This window comes from Choloepus didactylus, chromosome 5 (assembly GCF_015220235.1).
Source record: "Choloepus didactylus isolate mChoDid1 chromosome 5, mChoDid1.pri, whole genome shotgun sequence".
NCBI lineage: Eukaryota > Metazoa > Chordata > Mammalia > Pilosa > Megalonychidae > Choloepus > Choloepus didactylus.
Window position 1 is genome coordinate 140,445,339 of NC_051311.1, and position 21,964 is coordinate 140,467,302.

A 21,964-nucleotide genomic window follows, 5' to 3' on the forward strand; every position below is an offset into this window, starting at 1 on the left:
TTATCATCCTTATTTATGGTCAAATTGTCCACTCTTTGGCTACCAGGAATTGGCTATTGAGTCCCACTGACAAAGCCCTGGTAGTCTTGGATAACTTCCTTGCATTTTGGTGTGACAAGATAGTGGATCTTTCCTGTCCCAGACCTGGAATCAGCCATTTCTCCAAGGAGCCCTGGTACCTAGCAGAAGGAATGGTGTTGGTCACCGGTGCTGGGCCTTTTCTAGACAGAGCTGGGAAATTGGTATTTTTTAAAAGGTAAAATTATCATGAGTTCATATTGATCCTTATACTTTAAGTCTGTGGGGGTTTTACTTTATTTTATTAATCTTAAATCTTTATCACCTTTACTCACACCAAAAATCCCAGTTCTTAACAATGCAAACATAACTTTTGATATGCTTTTATCCCACATTATGCACATTAACAGCTTTGGAATAATGATACCAATGCTACTATCAACAATATTAAGATTGAAAATAGTTTTTAAAGTTTTGCTCTTTTTTTCCTTAGGGATGCACCAGCAATGCACAGTCTGATAACTTGCTTTTTTTAGACTGCAGTTTTATTGAGATATATTCACACACTATACAAACCATCCAAGGCATACAATCATTGGCTCACAGTTTCATCACATAGTTGTGCAAACATCTCCAAGATCAATTTTAGAAATTTTCATTACTCCATAAAAGAAATAAAAATAGAAAAAAGAACCAAAATCTTCCCATACCCCCTATCCGCCCCCCCTCCCCATTATGGACCCATAGTATTGGTGTGGTATATTTGTTACTGTTGATGAAAGAATATGAAATATTGCTGTTAACTATAGTACATATTTGCAGTAGATAGATTTTTTCCCCATATACCTCTTGTTAACTCCTTGTAATAGTGTTGTACATTTGTTCTAATTCATGAAAGAACTGTTGTATATTTGTGCAGTTAATCACAGACATTGTCCAACACTATGTTACACATTGCCATGTTTTAACCTCCAACTTTCCTTCTGGTGACACACATGACTCTAATCTTCCCCTTTCTACTACATCATTCAGTACTGTTAATTATTCTCACAATAACATGCTACCATCACCTCTATCCATTTCTAAACATTTAAGTTCAACCTAGTTAAACATCCTGCATATGTTAAACAATCACTCCCCATTATTTAGCCTCATACTGTATCCTGGTATCCTATATTCTATGTATGCCTATGAGTTTTACATATTATAATTAGTTCATATCAGAGAGATCATACAATATTTGTCCTTTTGTGTCTGACTTATTTCACTTTAGGTTCATTCATGTCACATTCTTTGGGACTTCATTCCTTCTTACTGCTGAATGATATTCCATCGTATATATATACCACATTTTGTTTACTCATTCATCTGTTGATGGACAGTTGGGTTGTTTCCATCTTTTGGCAATTGTGAGTAATGTTGCTATGAACATCGGTGTGCCAATGTCTGTTCGTGTCCCTGCTTTTCTGGGTATATCTGTACTAGTGGGATTGCCGGGTCATTAGGCAACTCTATATTTAGCTTCGTGAGGCATCACCAAACCATCCCTCCACAGTGGATGTACCATTTTACATTCCCACCAGCAGTGAATAAGTATTCCAATTTCCCCACAGCCTCATCAACTTGCAGTTTCCTGTTTGTTTAATGGCAGCCGTTCTAGTAGGTGTGAGATGGTATCTCATTGTGGTTTTGATTTGCATTTCTCTAATTGCTAGTGATGCTGAGTATCTTTTCATATGCTTTTTAGCCATCTGTTTTCCTCTTTGGAAAACTGTCTATTCATATCTTTTACCCATTTTTTAATTGGGTTGTTTATCTTTTCATTGTTGAGTTGTAGGATTTCTTTATATATTCTGGATATCAAACACTTATCAGATATGTGGTTTCCAAATGTGTTCTCCCTTTGAATTGGTTGCCTTTTTACCCTTTTAAAGTCCTTGAAGTATTTGATTTTGAGGAGTTTCCATTTATCTATTTTTTCTTTTGTTGCTTGTGGCTTGGGTGTAAATTCTAAGAATCTACTGCCTATCACTAGATCTTGAAGATGTTTCCCTACATTTTCTTCTAGGAGTTTTATGGTATTAGTTCTTATATTTAGGTCTTTGATCCATTTTGATCATAAATGTGTTTTAACATCACTTGGAGTCATTCTTTCCATGTTGTTAGGTCACCAGCTAGATACCCAGTTAGTTCATGTATTTTGTTCCAGTTTCAGTCTTTAGGAATTCGTTTATAGAAATTTAAGTTTGTTTTATAATTATCTTAAAATTTCATAGGTCTAAACTAAAATCTGTAAAACAGGGCATATTCGAATAAGTCTAGCTTCTATCCCTATTTCCTTTACCTATTTCCTTCCTACCCCATAGGTAACCAACTTTTAAATTAAAAGTGACTTCCTTTTTTTATTTTTAAATTTTTTTCAGAATATAAGCAAAGGCATATAGATATTTGTATGCCCTCTTTGTAGGTAAATGATAGCATGCCATACACAGTTTTCCATTGTGCTTTTTTCACACACACACAAAAATCCTAACATTTGCTCCACAGTAATATATAGAAATATACTTCATTCCATTTTATGGCTCTATAAATCTCCATTATGTGGTTGTACCAGATAATATAACCAGGCCTCTGTTGAAATTGCCATTCCAGATAGTGCTGCAATGAATAGCCATGTACTTGCATCTTTTCTTATTTTTGCTATTATGTCTCTGAGATAGATTTCTAGAAGTGGGATTGCTGGGTCAAAAGGTAAATGCAAATGTAATTTTGCTAGATATTGACAAATTCCCCTCCATAGGAATTTGATTGCTCTCTATATCTTCAGAATCTTTCTTCCTGACTTCCTTTTTCGTTATGTGTTCTATTGAAAAGTGTTATATATTCTTGAATTATCTGGAAAATGTAAAGATGTCCATAAGGCTCTTTGACTTTCTCCTCAAATAGAGAGACCAGTTTATTGTATTTATGCTATTCATATCTTGGAGGTCATTGGAACAGTTTCCTGTTGATTCCACCCTCCTATTGTATGAAGTATAGCATTTTTAAATTCCCTCTAGAAAGTCTATAGAAATTGTCATAGCAAAATAGCGCATGCTTGTTTTGTTCAATTTTGTAAATTGAGCTTGAGCCAAAAAGGCTTAATACTTTTTTAATTGTTCATTCAGATTTTGAACATATGATTAGTGTGAGCGTGTTACCTTTTTGTGGAGGGAAAATGCGCATTGTATTTATGAAGGTAGCAAATATATATTGTAGTATTACAATATATACAGTCCCTTTATTGAGTTGGTACTGTACACTAGGCTCTAAGTGCTTTACATATATTATCTCATTTAATCTTCATAGTATCCCTGAAAGGTAGATTCTCTCTTCCACATTTTACAGATGAGCAAACTGAAGCTCACAAAAGTTAGGTAAGAATTTAATCCCAAGTCATACTCCCTGTAAGGGGTACAGTTGGAAAGTTTACTAGGAAATTTTTTTTTTAATGTTTTATATATTCTTTACTAATAAATGGTTTATCATTGTTATTTGAAATTCTTGGAGGTCACACATCATTTTAAAGGGTTTGGCACTGATTGTCAATGTATAGAATGTACAGTACAGTGGGAAATGCAGAGATGAATAAAGAGCTTAATATCTAGTGTGAAAGGAAAGTTAAATGCACATTGAATTACTAGACAAAGAAATGTACCTGACTTTTAAATTTGCACAGAGTAGTAAAACTCATCTTTGGAAACTTAATTATGTGATTTCAGATGCTTGCCAACCAATGAATATAATTGAACAAAAGGTATTTTGCCTTATTTTTCATGATGGAATGGTTTATGTATGAGTTTTGGGTCTTTTCCAGACAGGTACTTCATTTATCTGACGGTATAGAAAATGTATAAATTGGTTATGATTTTAATGTGGATATCCTGAAGGTTAGTTTAATTATGATATTCTTATTTTGTGTGGATTTTAACAATGGAGGGATGACGTTATTTACAATACTTTATCTTATGCCTTGTTTTCTCTCAGTCTTTTATACTAATTATTTTCTTGACATATTCTTTAGCTCGATAACTATGGACAGCAAGAACTTGGGGATCTTTTTGTGAACTACAATGTAAAATCTCCCATTACGGGAAATGATCTATCCCCACCAGTATCTTTTAACTTAATGTTCAAGACCTTCATTGGGCCTGGAGGGAACATGCCTGGGTATGTGTCACCTACTGTTAATCTATTTATGCAACAAGGTTGTTAAAATTTCTCTTAGTAAAAGATAAATATCAATGCTCTGAAGGAAAAACATTGAAAAATGATTTATAGAAAGTCCCAATAAATATATTAAGAAGAAATAATGACAGACATATTCTTGGATTGTATTTCTAATTCTTTCTTAATATTTTATTTTGTTTTTTTTTAAGCACATGATACTTTTTTTTTTTGCATTAATATAAATTATAAAAGTTTGTGTTCATCATATCTTCTGGCTATAGCTACATAAGACGAGGGGCAGTTGAAGAATGATTTTGAAAGGCATCAAGCTTATTGCTGAAAGAGACTTTAGAAGCCATTTAGTCTAGCACAGCTCTGTCCAGTAGAACTTTCTGTGATGATGGAAATGTTCTATAAACTGCTGTCTGATATGGTAGCTGCTAACCACATGTAGCTGTCGAGTACTTGAAATGGGGCCTCTGAGGAACTAAATTTTAAAATTTATTTAATTTTAACATAAATGTAAATAGGCATGCAGCTAGTAGTCTACTGTATTGGACAGTGTAAGTCTAGCCTGTTGACTAGAAAGATGTGATTTTCACAGATTGGAATAAAGAAAATCAGAACAATTTACAGGATGATCCAGAACTAGAATCTGCATCTCCGTATTTCTTGTCTACTGTTAAACTTAGCCAGTATTCCATTTTGTAGCTTCAGCTATTTTTCTTATGGTCTCGTTTTAGGGTAAGAAAGGGTAAGCTTTTGTTAGAGGAAGCTAGGTCTTAGTTTTTGAAGTAGAAATTAAAGAGTGATAACAATTAATCGTGACAGACTGTTATTAGAGTTATTTTAAGACACCAGGTTGATTTGGAGTATTTTATGTAAAGAGGGCCATACCATCTGGCCCTGTTTATGGAGTCATCCCACTCCTGGGAATTTATCTAAGGAAATAATTTGAAAGGAAAGGAATCCATATTTATAAAATATATATATATATAAATTTAAAGTAGAAATAACATATATCCAGTAATTTTGAGGATGGTTAAGTAAATTATAGTAACATACATCATTTTAGTAGAATATTCTGCAACTATTAAATATGAGAAGTTTTTATAATTTTTCAGAAAATGGTAAAGTATAAGTGAAAGGGGAAATAATGTAATTTTATACATGCTACTTATTAATATGTGGATAAACTGTAGTTATATTTGGGTGAAATCTGTATAAAGAACCACAAAAATGAAGAGAGTTAGTATTGGAATGAGAATCAGGGTAAAGTTTTAGGTTTTTTTCCTTGACTTTAATGTTGTTTTAATAAAATATTTATTTTGAAGTAGGCCTTTGGGAACACATTCTGAGTTGATGATTTTCCATAGAATATTTTCTGTGAAATTAGGGAGAGGATTTGCTTGAATATGTTTAAAATATGAAGAAATGCAGAAAAGCCTCTGGTTGAAAATGTAAAATATCACAAGCAAGAAAATAAAAAAACACCATGATAACTGCCTGCCCTGGTAGGATGATTGCTTATGATGATTGAGCTCTGATGTTAAATGTTACCCCATACTGGCTTCTGTTTATCCCCAAAGTTTGTTTTAATGTGCAGATTAGTAGGTATACTTAGCCTTATTTTCAGAAGGATCTAAAATTGTCATCTGCCTTCATATAAATGATTAGTCAGGAAGATACCAGAGGTTTCAGAGATGGTATGAGAGAGGAAGTATTTTGACCCACTGGAGTGATAACAAAAATGACATTTCCAGCAGTAGTATTGCCATACCAATTATCTAAGACATTTTCCAGTACTTTCATGTATACCCTTTTTTTTTTTCCCCAGGAAAATGTCGATTTCTAAAACTTCATTTTAAAGCCTGTACAACTTTTTGTGAAAATGGTATATTTAGGACTTTTAGGACTTGTATCTAGAATTAAAATTTGTTGGAAAACATAATTTTTCTCTTTATAAGACTGATTTGCTTTAATCTATAGGTACTTGAGGCCAGAAACTGCACAGGGGATTTTCCTGAATTTCAAACGACTTTTGGAATTCAACCAAGGAAAGTTGCCTTTTGCTGCTGCACAGATTGGAAATTCTTTTAGAAATGAGATCTCCCCTCGATCCGGACTGATCCGAGTCAGGTACTGCCCATGTTATTCTTCTGCTAAAACTAGTGAATGACCCTGGCATTTGGTAGGAAATGCAAGCTTACTGTTTTGAAACAATTCTGCTTTATCCTGGTATGACAGTGCTTTACTGTTCATAATGTCCAAATGTAATCTCTGAGATGATAGGCAGTTTGAAGTGACAGAAATGAATTTGAAGGGAAAGAACAGAGGGTTAAGAATAGCTTCAGTTTTTCACCTGCACCAAAATTAGCTCTCTCCCTTGTTCATCGTCTGTTTTGAGGATGGTAAGATCTTGACTGCCTAAACCGGGACAGCTTCTGGGCATGGTGATGTAAGTGTAGGGTGGGTTGGGATGGCAGGGTGGTTATGACAAGAGGATCATTCTAGTTGTCCAGGGCAAAGGTCATTGCTGGGTTTGGGTGGGGTCAGGTATTTCAGTAACCAACTGGGTTCTGGATACCACCTCCAACTATTTGCGGGGGGCTAATAAGACAGAAAGGCCAGCTAGCAAGCTTACCCTCATCTACTCCAATTCTATTGCTTCTTTTCTAATAACCTGCTGTCAATCAAGAAATAACAAACTAAGCTGCAAGGCAACAAAAGCATTTATCTGGGGTCTTAGAATTGCAATATAGGGAGCACAGATTCAGGTAGCAACCCAAATAGCGTTCCTTCTTGGCATTTCTGGGCAAGAGGTTTTTTTTTTAATTCAGTTTTATTGAGATATATTCACGAACCATACAGTCATCCATGGTGTGCAATCAGCTGTTCACAGTACCATCATATAGCTGTGCATTCATCACCCCAGTCTATTTTGAACATTTTCCTTATACCAGAAAGAATCAGAATAAGAATAAAAAATTAAAATAAAAAAGAACACCCAAATCATCCCCCTCATCCCACCCTATTTTTCATTTAGTTTTTGTTCCCATTTATCTATTCATCTGTCCATACACTAGATAAAGGGAGTACGATCCACAAGGTTTTGACTATCACACTGTCACCCCTTGTAATCTACATTGTTATACAATTGTCTTCAAGAGTCAAGGCTACTGGGTTGGAGTTTGGTAGTTTCAGATATTTACTTCTAGCTATTCCAATACATTAAAACCTAAAAAGCGTTATCTATATAGTGCATAAGTATGTCTACCACAGTGACCTCTTGACTCCATTTGAAATCTCTCAGCCACTGAAGCTTAATTTCATTTCATTTCACATCCCCCTTTTGGTCAAGAAGATGTTCTCAATCCCACAATGCTGGGTCCAGATTCATCCCTGGGAGTCATAGCCTGCGTTGCCAGGGAGATTACACCCCTGGGAGTCAGGTCCCACATAGAGGGGAGGGCAGTGAGGTCACCTGCCAAAATGGCTTAGTTAGACAGAGAGGGTCCAGGCAAGAGTTTATAAAGGAAAAGAAGATTAGATAAATTGTTTGGGGTTGGTGGACATTTGGGGTTCCCCAAAAGTCCTTCAGGTTAATAGTTTACTGAGTCCTTTATCTTGTTGTTTGTTTATGTTCCAGATGTCCTTAGGGTTTTGAGGAACATTGTTGCTTGAGGCTTTGTATACGTTGGCAAAAGTTTGTGATATCTGGCTGAGGTCTGCATAAGAGTAACCTGCAGACTGATCTCCCTACTCCATTTTAAATCTTTTAGCCGTAGTAACTCTGTTTTGTTTATTTCTTTTAACACTGCCTTGTCAGATGTACCCAGGAATGTATGGGAAGGAATACTGGTACAATTTGGTTCTACTTTTCTTTAGAAACTTAATATGACTTTGCTATTTAGGACCAGGCTTTTTTGTGAATTCCGTAAATTTTCTTCCTATTAATATCTCTAAGAGTAATAAATTCCACATAAGAAATAGAATATGTCACTAACCTTAACTTTCTTAGGCTCCAAAGTATTTTTGCCAGCTCCCGGCCCCATTCCTTTCCTTGCCTCTCTTCTTACTTACTGTAATTACAGACTTCATTCATAGCGTACCCCAGCCACTGACTAGATCATAGCCCCCAAAGCACCAGCCTAATGTTACTAGTCACCGTGATGCCCTCTATGAGGAAATGCCTCTTTATTCTTGAAACTGGATCTTGAGGCCTGTAGTGCTTTCAGGTTTCCTGGAGGAAAGCTTACACAACTTAAAAAAAGAATGAGGAAAGACCACTCTGAGCTTTTATATGGAAAGAAGAGGCAGTCAGAAACTTTAACTAGTTATTTTGACAGTGAAAAACGTATCAGATTTGAATGTTTTATTTATCACCGTCTAGGTTTTTTCTTTTCTTTTTTTACTCTATTTTGCCTTTTGGCTTTTCTGTTCCAATAGTGTCTAGCAAGCATGCTTTCGAATTACTGAGGAAGCTGTGTAAAACTGACCTTGCCATTGTTTCAGGAAGGGATAGACGCAGAGTAGAGTAGATAGCTATAGGCATATTTAAAAAGGAATGGGAGGTAATGCAAAGCCTGGGACCAGTGGAATACAAAATGTTAAGTAAGAAAGCCAGAGGTTAGCTGGCAGAAAGGTCCTTAGGGCATTCAAACATTTTATTCCTTGATCATTTTCACCTCAAAGTGTTCCTCTGTGGACTTGAATTTGGCAGATTTTGTTTTATGCCTCTGTAAGTTCCTGACCAGAATTCTACTCTTATTGCATGAGTAAACATCCCCATGATTTTTATTCCATGGTAGGGATAGGATTTATTTGTTTAATGTTATGATTTCTTCTTGAAGCCCTAGCATTGTGATTAGTTTTTGTAGAGCCTTTTGTTTTGGTTGGGGGTGATACCGATCAAAGGGTGGGTTCTCTACCTGCTGCACACAACAACCAATCCTGTGACACCAGGGTTTCAAAGTGAGAAAGGGCTTTATTGCAAACTGCAAAGCAAGGAGAAGAGGAGTCTTATGGGCAAAGCAAGGAGAACAGGAGGCTTCTGGGCTCAGACCTGTCTCTCCAAACTGCAGTAACTCTCTGAGAGTTTTATACTATTCAAAGAAAGGATAATGAGTATAAGGGCTCTGGGTGACAAGTTAGAGATAGTCTAATTATTGAACATGTGCAGATTGATTAAATGCTTAGTCACAGAATGTATAAAAAAATGTAGCCTTAACATAATGGGCATGATTTTTATTATTATAATGAGGTATAGGTCACTTATAGGTATTTGTTTAGATCTAGCTTTGTCTAGTAAGATAATTTAGGAATTGAGGTTAGTTAGTTCTGGGCTGACTCAAGTTCTTTCATTAATTAACATTAGGTTTTGTCTGTGATTCATAAGACTTGAAAGTTGTAAAACAGGATAGGGGGGTACAAGCAGGGCCAGTCATGAGGATTTCCCAGTCAGAGGATAATAATTGTTATTATATGTATACATATATAATCATCATCAAAGATCAAGGCATCTGGGTTATAGTTCAATGGGTTTCAATAATTTCAGGTATTTCCTTTTGGCTATTCTACAATATACCAGAAAGTAAGAAAGCATCTATATAATGACTTAGTAATTATAATCATTTGTTAACTGTTAACTCTCAGTTACAGGGATATTAGCTTGTTCAGATGATGATTTTTATTTTATTTTATTTTATTTTGATTGATTGGTTCTGTCTTCCTACATGTATTTCAATTGCCCACAGATTCAGGTATGGTGTTTGAACTCTAAGACTAGAGGCAGAACTGGTTAAATCACTGTTGATTCCCATATGATATCTGTTTGCTGGGATTACTTGACAGAACAAATGGAAAGATGTTGGCAGCAGCTTCTTTTGAGATTCTGTACTAGGGCCCTTGTTTTTTGTTTGTTTATTTGTTTTGTTTTTGTTTTAAAACAGTTTTATTCACACACCATACAATCTGTCCAAAGTGTACAATCAGTGGCTCTCGGTGTAATCACAGAGTTGTGCATTCATCACCACAGCCAACCTGAGAACATTCTCATTGCTCCAGGAAGAAAAATCCCATAACCCTTATAACCCCCTATTATTGACACTTGGCACTGTTATAGTACCTTTGTTACAATTGATGAAAGAATATTACAATATTACTGTTAACTATACTTCATAGTTTGCACTAGTTGTATTTTTTCCCATATACCACTCTATTATTAACACCAGAGTAATGTACATTTGTTCTAGTTCATGTAAGAACATTCTTATATTTGTACAGTTGACCACAGTCATGTCCACAACAGGTTTCACTATGCTATGCACCTTCATGTTTTGTTCTCTAACTTTCCTTCTAGTGACAAACACGACCCTAAACTTCCCCTTTCAACCATAGTCACACCCATAATTCAGCGCTGTTAATTACATTTACAGTAATGTGCTACCATCACCTCTATCGATATCCAAACATTTATAATCAACCTCATTAAAAATTCTATACAAAGTAAGCATCAGCTCCCCGTTCTCTGCCCTCATTCTGTCTCCTGGTAACCTATACTCTAGATTTTAATTTCAAGTGTTTGCTCATTATAAGTAATTCATGTTAGTGAGACCATACTATATTTGTCCTTTGTGTCTGGCTTATTTCACTCAACATAATGTCCTCGAGGTTCATCCATGTTGTTGCATACATCAGGACTTCATTCCTTCTTACCGTTGAATAATATTCCATCATATGTATATACCACATTTTGTTTATCCATTCATTGGTTGATGGACTGCTGGGCTGTTTCCATCTTTTGGCAACTGCGAATAATGCCGCTATGAACATTGGTATGCAAATATCTGTTTGCGTCCCTGCTCTCAGTTCTTCTGGGTATTTACCTAGCAGCAGGATTGCCAGATCATAGGGCAGTTCTATACTTAGCTTCCTGAGAAACCACCGAACTGTCTTCCACAGTGGCTGCACTATTCTACATTTCCACCAGCAGTGAATAAGTGCTACTATTTCTCCACATCTCTCCAACACTTGTAGTTTTTTATGTTTGTTTTTTTATAATAGGGCTCTTGTTTTTCTCTGCCCTGCATTTTAGACAGTCTTTTGTTATCATTGCAGTTATAAGGTTTATGAGGGCAAAACCATGTTTGTTTGTTCTCTCACATTTTTATTCACCCAGAAGATGTTTTATAGTTGTTGAATAATGATTAAAAATCAGTGTTATGGGCCAAACAAGTGATTCTATTAAAGAATAAAGTTTAAAAATCAGAACTCTTTTGCAATGCGTTTCCTGTGTTTTAGGACCCACTTAAGCAATTTTGCATTACTTGTAAAACATCTAAGATAATCTTCAGAGTGTGAATATGTGGTTTTCTTTTTTTTTTTTTAAAGGAGAGAAATTTGATTTTGACTCACAAAATTAATTTTAAAACACTTTTTCCCCCAATAGCTTCTAAATTGCCATTCAGAGAAATCTCTTTGGAAACCATTACTATGTGCATGTTTATTCCTCGCCATGTAGTTAGCTTGATGTTAGCTTGTTCAGTTAATGCCTCATGTCCTTTGCCTTGAATAACATTTTATTTAAAAAGCTTTTTATTCTAAAGAAACCAGCTGTCTGGTGCCATTATCAGCCATTTACTTGTTCAGAGCAATAAAAAAGAAGAAATCAAACTGCTTAAAAGCTGAAGAACAAATTTTAATTCATTTTTAATTTCCTATTCTATGAAAAGTAAATATATAAACATCAGGAGCTTCCTTTGGTGTATATTTATAAAGAGTTGCTAATGCTTTAAGGAAAGCCAATTTTTGACATCACTATTCAATATCTAGTTTCTTTTTTTGTGTGACATTTGAAGATTTCATAATTTTTAAAACTATCTCTTCTTTTAAAAATTATCTGTTAAAAGTAATAATCTGTGGTTTTGGCTAGAGAGAAGGAATTAATTTTTCAGAGAGGTTTGTATTTATTTTAAATGTGAGATAATGAAGTTTTCATCAATATGTTTAAAACAACCACCCAGAAAAACCTAAATCCAAAGTTTGGGGATTTTTTATTTTGGCCATTCCTTTACGAGACCAATTTGCTATTTAGTGATAAGAGATTTATGCAGCATGGGACTTTTGTCAGTGTGCCCTGCACTTGAATATAGGGGCCTTGTTTATTGATTTTTTAATAGTATAACAAACAATTTTTATCCTTTGTTTTTGCTTTCAGAGAGTTCACAATGGCAGAAATTGAACACTTTGTAGATCCCAATGAGAAAGACCATCCCAAGTTCCAAAATGTGGCAGACCTCCATCTTTATTTGTATTCAGCAAAAGCCCAGATCAGTGGACAGTCTGCTCGGAAAATGCACTTAGGAGATGCTGTAGAACAGGTAAAAGACCTTAAATAATTTTTTTTTAGGTTATACCTATTCAGAGTTTGTAGCAGTTAAGCAAATGCTGTTTACTGGATGATAAAACCTTTTATTTTAACAGCCATTTTATTTTTATACAGTATTGATAATCTTTTAATTTATTATAACCTTTTATTTATTATAGTTAGAGGAAATCACCTGAATATAGCAACTTGTGGACCATTGGGGCTAACATGAAAAAAAAAATGTTTATCAGAACACTTAGAAATAAATTTTGGGGAGACAGAATTTGACTCCTAGAAAGCAAGCCCTCTGAATTTTAAACTCTTCTGTAATACCCATAATAATTGGGATAAAGCCTTGCATATAGGAGAATTTCTCTAAATATTTACCTAGAGAAATGATTAAGTGAGAACTTCCCAGCAATACCTGCTGCCCAGTAGTAGAGTGGGGTAGTCCTGGGAAGCAATGAGCTTCCTGGCCCTGAAAATATTCAAGTAGAGCCTGGGTGATAACTTCTCACCCATATATCAGAGAAACCCTTGCAGCAGGTAGGAGATGGGGCTAGATGATTTCTAAGATTCCTCCAGTACTAAGATTGTAAGATTACATATACTGCATGGGCTTCACAAATTTTTAGTGAATATGGATACATTAAAATCCCGTCAACATCTTTTGTTAATTCAGAAGGGTTTTTTTTTGCCATTCTTTAGGGCCCTTATTGTAAATATCATATTTAGTATTGTAGATTTAGAAGCCATGAGGAATTGGCTGAATTTTTGCTGACCCTGTGAAATACAAGGGGAAAGATTTTGAATAACTCTATTATTATCAGCTTGTTAAATTGACATTGACCCTTTTAAAAATAGCAAAGATCACATTCTCACTTTCTACTTGAAATTGTTCTGAAAGCTGGATAAACGAGTTTACGTTGTGGTTCAAATATTTTTCAGAAGATTATTAATAACTGTAGAAAATGATGCCTTGGCCTTCAAAAGTATGTGTGCATTTTTTCTTCTTTTTCTTTCTTTTTTTTTTTTAGGGTGTGATTAATAACTCAGTATTAGGCTATTTCATTGGCCGCATCTACCTCTACCTCGTGAAGGTTGGAGTATCTCCAGATAAACTCCGCTTCCGACAGCACATGGAGAACGAGATGGCCCATTATGCCTGTGACTGTTGGGATGCCGAATCCAAAACTTCCTATGTAAGGAGAGTGGAATGGTTATTATGTGGTTTTCATGTTGTTAATTTAGAAGCATGGGTATCAGAATTGCTTTGCGGGTACTCTGTGTCAGAGTAGAACAAAAAGAAAAATCTTTTCCTGATCAAAACAGAGAAGGCAGTTGCCAGCCACCTTCTTATAAGGAGAGGGCTATTCTTCGTGTTCCAGGGCCCCTTTTGTAGACTTGCACAGCTTTCTCAGGAAGAGAGAGGATAGCTGATGGGGCAGTGCTGATACATAAGTTCCTGGAGTGGGCAGTATTACTGGTGGAGCTAAGTTAGGGTGGCTCCTTCTTGACAAGGACCCCAGCAAATGTTGAAAGTGGTCATGGGGCTGAGTAAAGAAAGTTAGTGCTCTTAGGTTAGAGAGCTATTTTGGTAGATTTTTGAGATAGACTGGTAGATTCTGATCTCTTGATTAGGAACTACCTTTCCTGAAATTCTATGTATTTAATAAAAATTCACAGAAAACCCCCAGGTTACCTCTCCATTCTTCCCTCCCAGCACCCAAACATGAACATCAGTACTGAAGCTTAGGATTGAAAGGCATTTGAATATAGGAGATGCTTTCAGCATTGGTGGCAGTGGGACAAGCTGGCATCCAAAACAAGGTAGCTGGGAGCCTTCTTGCATTTCCCTTATTGAGTGCTAGCAACACTTCCTCACTCATGTGGAAAGAGACTTTAGCCCAGGGTCATTGGTTTCTGTATGCTTTTGGTTCCACTAAAGCTTTACTTTTTTAACTGGCTTGCTTTTAATGGGTTCAATTTTTTTTTTAATTCAATTTTATTGGGATTGTTCACATACCATACAATCATCCAGTGTGCACAATCAATTGCCCATGGTACCATCATACAGCTATGCATTTATTATTCCAGAAAATAAATGAAAACAAATAAGAAAGCTCAAGTCCTCCCATACGCCTAACCACCCTCCATTATTAACTCATGGTATTGGTATAGTGCATTTGTTACTGTTGATGAAAGAACGTTAAAATACTACTCTAACCGTAGTACATGGTTTGCAATAGGTATATTTTTCCCTATATACCCCTCTGTTATTAACTTCTAGTCATAGTGTCATACATTTGTTCTAGTTCATGAAAGAGATTTCTAATATTTGTACAGTTAACCACAGACATAGTCCACCACAAGATTCAATGTTTTATAAGTTCCCATATTTTAACCTCCAGCTTTCCTTCTGGTGACATACATGACTCTAAGCTTCCCCGTACCACCACATTCACACACCACTCAGCACTGTTAGTTATTCTCACAGTAACGTGCTACCATCACCTCTGTCCATTTCCAAACTCTTAAGTTCAACGTAAACATTCTGTTCATAATATGCAACTGCTCCCCATTCTTTAGCCTCATTCCATATCCTGGTAACTTATATTTCATGTCTATGAGTTTACATATTATAATTAATTCATATCAGTGTGACCATACACTATTTGTCCTTTTGTGTCTGACTTATTTCACTCAATATAGTGACCTCAAGGATTCTTCATCATCCCTTTTTTTTGTTTGTTTTTGTTTTAAGATGGTTGTGTTCACCCACCATACATTCCGTCCTTAGTAAACAATCGATGTTCCCTGTATAATAATGTATTTATGCATTCGCCACCATCACCACTTTCTATATAAGGACATCTCCATTTCTTCCCCAAAGGAGGAGAAAGAGTCAAAGAAGGTAGAGACAAAAGAAAAAGAAAAGAAAAGAAAGAAAAAATGACAGCTAAAAAGCAACAAAAGGAAGGATAGGATTAAACTAAAGTACAGTAAGAGTCAGGCAACATCACCAATGCCAAGAGTCCCATACTCCTCCCTTGTGTCTCCCTCTTATAGGCATTTAGCTTTGGTATATTGCTTTTGTTACATTAAAGGAAGCATAATACAATGTTTCTCTTAACTATTGTCTCTAGTTTGCATTGGTTGTATTTTTTTCCCCAATACCACCCCATTTTTAACACCTTGCAAGTTTGACATTCATTCGTTCTCCTTCATGTAAAAACATTTGTACGTTTTATCGCAATTGCTGAGCACTCTAGGTTTCACTGAGTTATACAGTCCCAGTCTTTATCTTTCCTCTTTGCTTCTGGTGTTCACATGCTCCTAACCTTCCTCTTTCAACCATACTCACAGTCATCTTTGTTCAGTGTACTTACATTGCTGTGCTACCATCACCCAAAATTGTGTTCCAGACCTCTCACTCCTGTCTTTCCCTATCTGTCTGTAGTGTTCCCTTTAGTATTTCCTGTAGAGCAGGTATCTTGTTCACAAACTCTCTCATTGTCTGTTTGTCAGAGAATATTTTAAACCCTCCCTCATATTTGAAGGACAGTTTTACTGGATGTAGGATACTTGGTTGGCAGTTTTTCTCTTTCAGTATCTTAAATATATCACACCACTTCCTTCTTGCTCCATGGTTTCTACTGAGAAATCCACACATAGTCTTATCAAGCTTCCTTTGTATGTGATGGATCACTTTTCTCTTGCTGCTTTCAGTATTCTCTCTTTGTCTTTGACATTTGATAATCTGATTTTTAAGTGTCTTGGCATAGGTCTATTCAGATCTTTTCTTTTTAGGGTACGCTGTGCTTCTTGGATCTGTAATTTTGTCTTTCATAAGAGATGGGATCATGTGTTGTGCCTTTCATTTCCATAGATTCTGCCAGTAGTTTTTTCAAACTTTGATTTCTACCTTATGTTCGCCTGGTGTTTTCTTTATATCCTTCATCTCTTTTGCTGTATCTTCCCTGAACTCATTGATTTGGTTTTTTATTTGATTTAGCATATTTCTTCATTAATTTTTAATTGACTGTTTCTTTAAAGTGAAACAATATCTCAACTGTATCTTGATTGAGGTATAAGTTTGTTCCTTTTACTGGGCCATATCTCCACCCTTTCCAGTGTAGTTTGTAGTCCTCTGTTGTCTAGGCATCTGGCTTCCCCAGTTACCCAATCAGATTTTCCCAGACCAGAATGGGTTCAGATCTCAGAGTGGGGTTATATTCAGTTTCAAGTCTCCCTGCGGATGTGTGTTAGAGATTGACAGACTTTCCTGTGAGGCCTGTAGCCTCTGTGCTTTTCCTAACCTGCCCAGCAGGTGGAGCCTGTCAGCCTGTCACTCCCAACTGGTGTTAGGAGGTATGGCCCCTTTAGTTTCTGTTTTGGCTGTCTTCCCTCAGGCTCTGGGGTCTGAGTTCTGAGGGGAGGGCAGGCCCTTGAGCTGGGCCCCACTTCCTTCCTCTTAGGAAAGATATACTCTCTAAGAAGCTATCTTCAGCATTTCACTAGTTCCTTTGTCTCTCTGGCTCTGTCAACTCCACCCCTGTCTGGGTCAGAGTGCTGTGAACTGAAAATGGCTGAGGCTCACTGAGCCACTCTGATTGAGAGAGTGAAAAAGGGAAAGAAAGCCCCCTTTCAGAGCCAGTCCATGGCCTCCCAATTTCGCCGTCAGTCAGATAGAGCACCTGGTCTTCTGGACTCCCCCTCCTGGGAAACAGGTGTTTTCCAGCTCTCTAAGGTCAGTCTCTGAAAGTTTCTGTATTGTTTTTTTCTTTTGTTAATTAATTTTTTCCCCTCTCCATCAGCCCCACCTCCTCTCCACTGGGAGCAACCTCAGGGTACTTTGCTGCTTGTCTATGTTTGTAGCTTGAATTCAGCAGTCCACATTTGTTAATTAAAACCCCAGTTGGAGCTCAACTGGGTTATATTCGCTTGCTTGGAGAGTGCTGCTTTCTCTACAGTGAGGTTTTGCAGCTCAGCCTGTGGTGGGGGGAGGGGCTCCCAGCATGGTTCTGCAGTTTCTACTTACAGATTTTATGGTGCAATCTCAGCCTTTCCACCCAATCCAGGCTGGTGTACAATGTGTGGACAGTCACAGTTGTCCCCCAGTAGTCACTCCAGATTATTTACTAGTTATTCCTGGTTGTTTATTAGTTGTTGCAGGGGACTGACTAACTTCCACACCTCTCTATGCTGCCAGCTTAGCTCCTCCCAACTCCAATGGGTTCAATTTTTAAAAATTAAAAATAAAACTTAGTAATTTAAAAAGGAAATGATTCCTTTTTGTTAAAAGAAAAGGAAAAAAAAGTTCTGAAGAATGTTATGTAGAAAGTAAAACTTTCAATCACACGTCTCTCCCCAAAAGTCTCTTCTAGATCAGGAATTGGTAAACATTTTCTGTGAAAAGCCACATATGGTCTCTGTCACATATCTTCTTTATTTTTTTGCTTTTTTTAAACAGCACTTTAAAACGTAAAAGCCGTTCTTAGCTTGCTGACTGTACAAAACAGGCCAGACATGCATTACAAACATACACACCCACGTAAATGTGTAATGATTTGCTTAAGTTCATAGTGGTTGTTACTGGTGTTGTTTTTAATGTATTCTTTCTTCTTTGTGGAATTAGGAAATGATTATTATAATCTATTATGTTTTTCTTATCACTTTCTTAGCGAGCTTGCTTGGCATATGCCAAAATGATAATTATATGGGTGAGCATTAATTTCTTTACAGTTTTTGGATTTTCTGGAATTTTGTTTTATATTCAGATCAAACTAATAAAATATTTTTCATTTTGTAGGAGAAAAGATTATTTCTTTCCTTTTTCTTCCATACCAGTTCCTCTCTTTTTTTTTCTCTAATACTAATTTCAGGTTAAATCAGGTGCAGTTCTTGTTCCTCTTAATTTAGATTCTAAATCTGGCCTGGATTTCCTTTCATTTATTTTGTTTGTTTGTTCCTTCAGCATTCGTGATTGTTAAGGGACGGAGTACCATTGTAAGTGTTTTATATGTATTATCTTATGTAATTCTCACAGTAACCCTATTCATGGTTGTTATTTTCCTCATTTTACAAAGGAAGAAACTGAGGTGCTGAGACGTAATTTGCTCAGGTTTCATAGCTGGTAGCAAGTGGTGGAGCTGGAACATGCACCACACTGTCTGACTCCAGGCCCATCTTAACTGTTACGTTACACTGCTTTAGTAAACCCTGCTAATTTGTATCTGAGTGCCATTGTGAGCTGTGACTAAACCTTAAAGGGTTGGTGCGGGTGGGGGGGGATCAGAAAATTTGGGCCTAGCATTGAGATTAGGCTACATCATTTTGTGTGACATCATTGGAAGACAGGATTAATCAAAACCAGAAGCTCCAAACAGCAGAAACTTCTAAGGAAAGGGGAGAAACTCCTTTGAAGACTTTTAATATTCTCTTTTAATGTGCTTTCTATTTTATTTTTTAGTAAAAATAATGGTACTGACACAGTCAAGGCCACACCCTTTTCCTCTCCCTCTTGAGAGGTAACTACTATCCCAAGGTTGTTACTTATCGTTCTCAGGCACATTTTTATAATTTCACTTTTTTTTTTAACTTTTTATTTTGAACTACTCTTCTAGTTTGCTAATGCTGCCAGAATGCAAAACACCAGGATAGATTGGCTTTTATAAAAGGGGGTTTATTTGGTTACACAGTTATAGTCTTAAGGCCATAAAGTGTCCAAAGTAACACATCAGCAATTGGGTTCCTTCACTAGAGGATGGCCGATGGTGTCCAGAAAACCTCTGTTAGCTGGGAAGGCATGTGGCTGGCATCTGCTCTAAAGTTCTGGTTTCAAATGGCTTTCTGCCAGGACATTCCTCTCTAGGCTGCAGTTCCTCAAAAATGTCACTCTTAGTTGCACTTAGGGTATTTTTCCTCTCTTAGCTTCTCTAGAGCAAAAATCTGCCTTCAATGGCCGTCTTCAAAATGTCTCTCATCTGCAGCTCCTGTGCTTTCTTCAAAGTTGGCTATAGCTCCTCTTCAAAATGTCACTCTCAGCTGCACTGAGTTCCTTCTGTTTGTCAGCTCATTTGGCTGTAGCAGCTTGTTCCTTCTGTCTAATCTTATATAGTGCTCCAGTAATTTAATTCAGAGCCACCCAATGGGTGGGCCAACACCTCCATTCAAATTAACCAATCAGAGTCATCACCCACAGCTGGGTGGGGTGCATCTCCACAGAATCACTCAAAGAATTTCAATCTAATCAACACCGATAGGTCCGTCCACACAAAGTTGCATCAAAGACAATGGCGTTTGGGGGACACAATACATTCAAACCAGCACAACTACTTTCAAAACTGATGGGACAGTTAGAAAAATAATACAAACCCCATACAGACAACTCTAACATACTCTTACCCTCCCCCCACACTACCTAGATTCAGAAATTTTAACATTTTGCCATATTTACCACAACATTTTATCTACCTACCTACCTACCTATCTGTCAATCTGTTTTCAGACCACTTGAGTGTAAGTTCCATACATCATGCTCCTTGAATGCTTAGTACTGCTATGTACATTTCCCAAGAACAGGGATATTCACTTTTGTAACTGCCTTAAGTGCCATTTTCAAGTTCAAGACATTTAAATAATTTTACTTTTTAGTATATAAATGCAAAAGTTGACATCTTTAGTGAATGTTAGATTATCAAGTTATGTATTTTCAGACTTTGTTCTTTTCTTTAATTCCTTTTATGTTGTTATCAGTTGGGGTTTCTTAGACTGTATGAGTTTTATATTTGCCCTCTTCAAATTGCCCCAAGTGGTAACAGTTGCTTGGAAAACAGTAGTTGTAATGGTTGAATTTTCCTAAACTATTTGGATCAAAGGCAAAAAATAAATATTAATGAAAAGGTCCAACTAGATACCTACTAAGGTAAGCCTTTTTTTTTTTTTTTAATTCATTTGTTCTTACTCAAATAACAGGTTCTTGTGGGTCTTTGAAAACAGCCTGAATCTTGCTTTTGAAAAATATCTTGGGTATTATAAGAAAAAGAACCTGGCCCCAAAGCAATAGTAACCCTGTAATACAGTTGTATTCTGTGATCTAAACTAGACCTGCTCCCTACTGAGTTTTCCTTTGTTCAGTAATGAAACTGAGTTGAGTACAAATGCCCATGTTCATGACCAGCTGAGATGTATTTATACAGCCAGCTGGTGCCAGGTTGTGAGAACAGTAATGATGCCTATTATCCAAAGAGGGTGCTGGTTTTTGCCAAATTCATTTTGAACCAAATTTCCAGATTTTGTCTAGGTTCACATTATATTTCCATAATTGAATCCTATAATACATTAGTAAGTATATTCTACATTTACAATATGGCAAAGTAAATCTGACCACAAAATAGGAAGGCTACTTTGTGTACATGTGTGGATTATATTTTATAGGCTTCTTAGCTGCCTGACTTAGGAAACTATTCCTATTCCAAACATTTATAAAATATGACTGGAGATTCTGTAATTGAATTATCCTTGAATATGTGAACAACTTAGCATATACTCCTGCATATGTTAATGAATCCAGTGTAAATGACAGATGTTTTTATTGATCATGTCTTTTTAGGGCTGGATTGAGATTGTTGGATGTGCTGACCGATCCTGTTATGACCTTTCCTGTCATGCACGAGCCACCAAAGTTCCACTTGTGGCTGAGAAACCTCTGAAAGAACCCATATCCTTTCTGGTTATTCTAGAAATCCAGATCCTGGTACTCAGAACTGAAGTTTAAACATCTTGGTAATATATAAATCCATAAATGGAGATGTTTTAGATACTTTGGTAATACTTGTTTAAACCTCTTATATTATACATCTCATTAGTCCTTTCCTAGTCTCTTTACTTACAGTGTGACATATACCCACTCAGTATGTGGTCCTTTAAAGAAGCGTATTGAGAGGAATGCTCTGAATGTCTTTCAAGGTGTGGACCAGTTTTCCTTAGCCATTTCCAAAATGCATTTCTCCACACCTGCACCTACCTCCATGCTCTTTATATAAAGGGTACCTGGTGAATACTGTTTCTGTTAAAAAATGAGTACCATTTTATGGTAGATGAAATAATTTAACTCACTTGATATTTAAATCAGCAGGCTAGAAATTTCTTTCCTTTACCAGCACTGAGGTTGCGAGCCAATTTCTTAGGGCTAGGCCAGTGACAGGATATAGATTCTGTGCTGTTGGGACATTTTAGAAATGGATAAAGGGTTATCAGAGGTTATTATGCTATAGATTGGATTATATTGCTGATTAGATTGTATCCCTTTTATCTCACTATAACTGAAAAAGTCTATTGATGGGGTTTACTTATTTTTGAATGAGG

The 21,964-nt window shown here is 36.3% G+C and overlaps 1 protein-coding gene across 1 annotated transcript in view; it reads left to right on the top strand.

Moving 5' to 3' along the window:
- Positions 1–21,964, top strand: part of GARS1 (glycyl-tRNA synthetase 1) — a 42,729-nt gene that overhangs the window by 10,786 nt on the left and 9,979 nt on the right. The window contains exons 7-11 of the mRNA XM_037836991.1: positions 4,082–4,227; positions 6,217–6,366; positions 12,446–12,608; positions 13,633–13,797; positions 21,210–21,317. Of these exons, the coding sequence (XP_037692919.1) occupies positions 4,082–4,227; positions 6,217–6,366; positions 12,446–12,608; positions 13,633–13,797; positions 21,210–21,317 (732 nt within the window). The remainder of the gene's footprint in view (positions 1–4,081; positions 4,228–6,216; positions 6,367–12,445; positions 12,609–13,632; positions 13,798–21,209; positions 21,318–21,964) is intronic.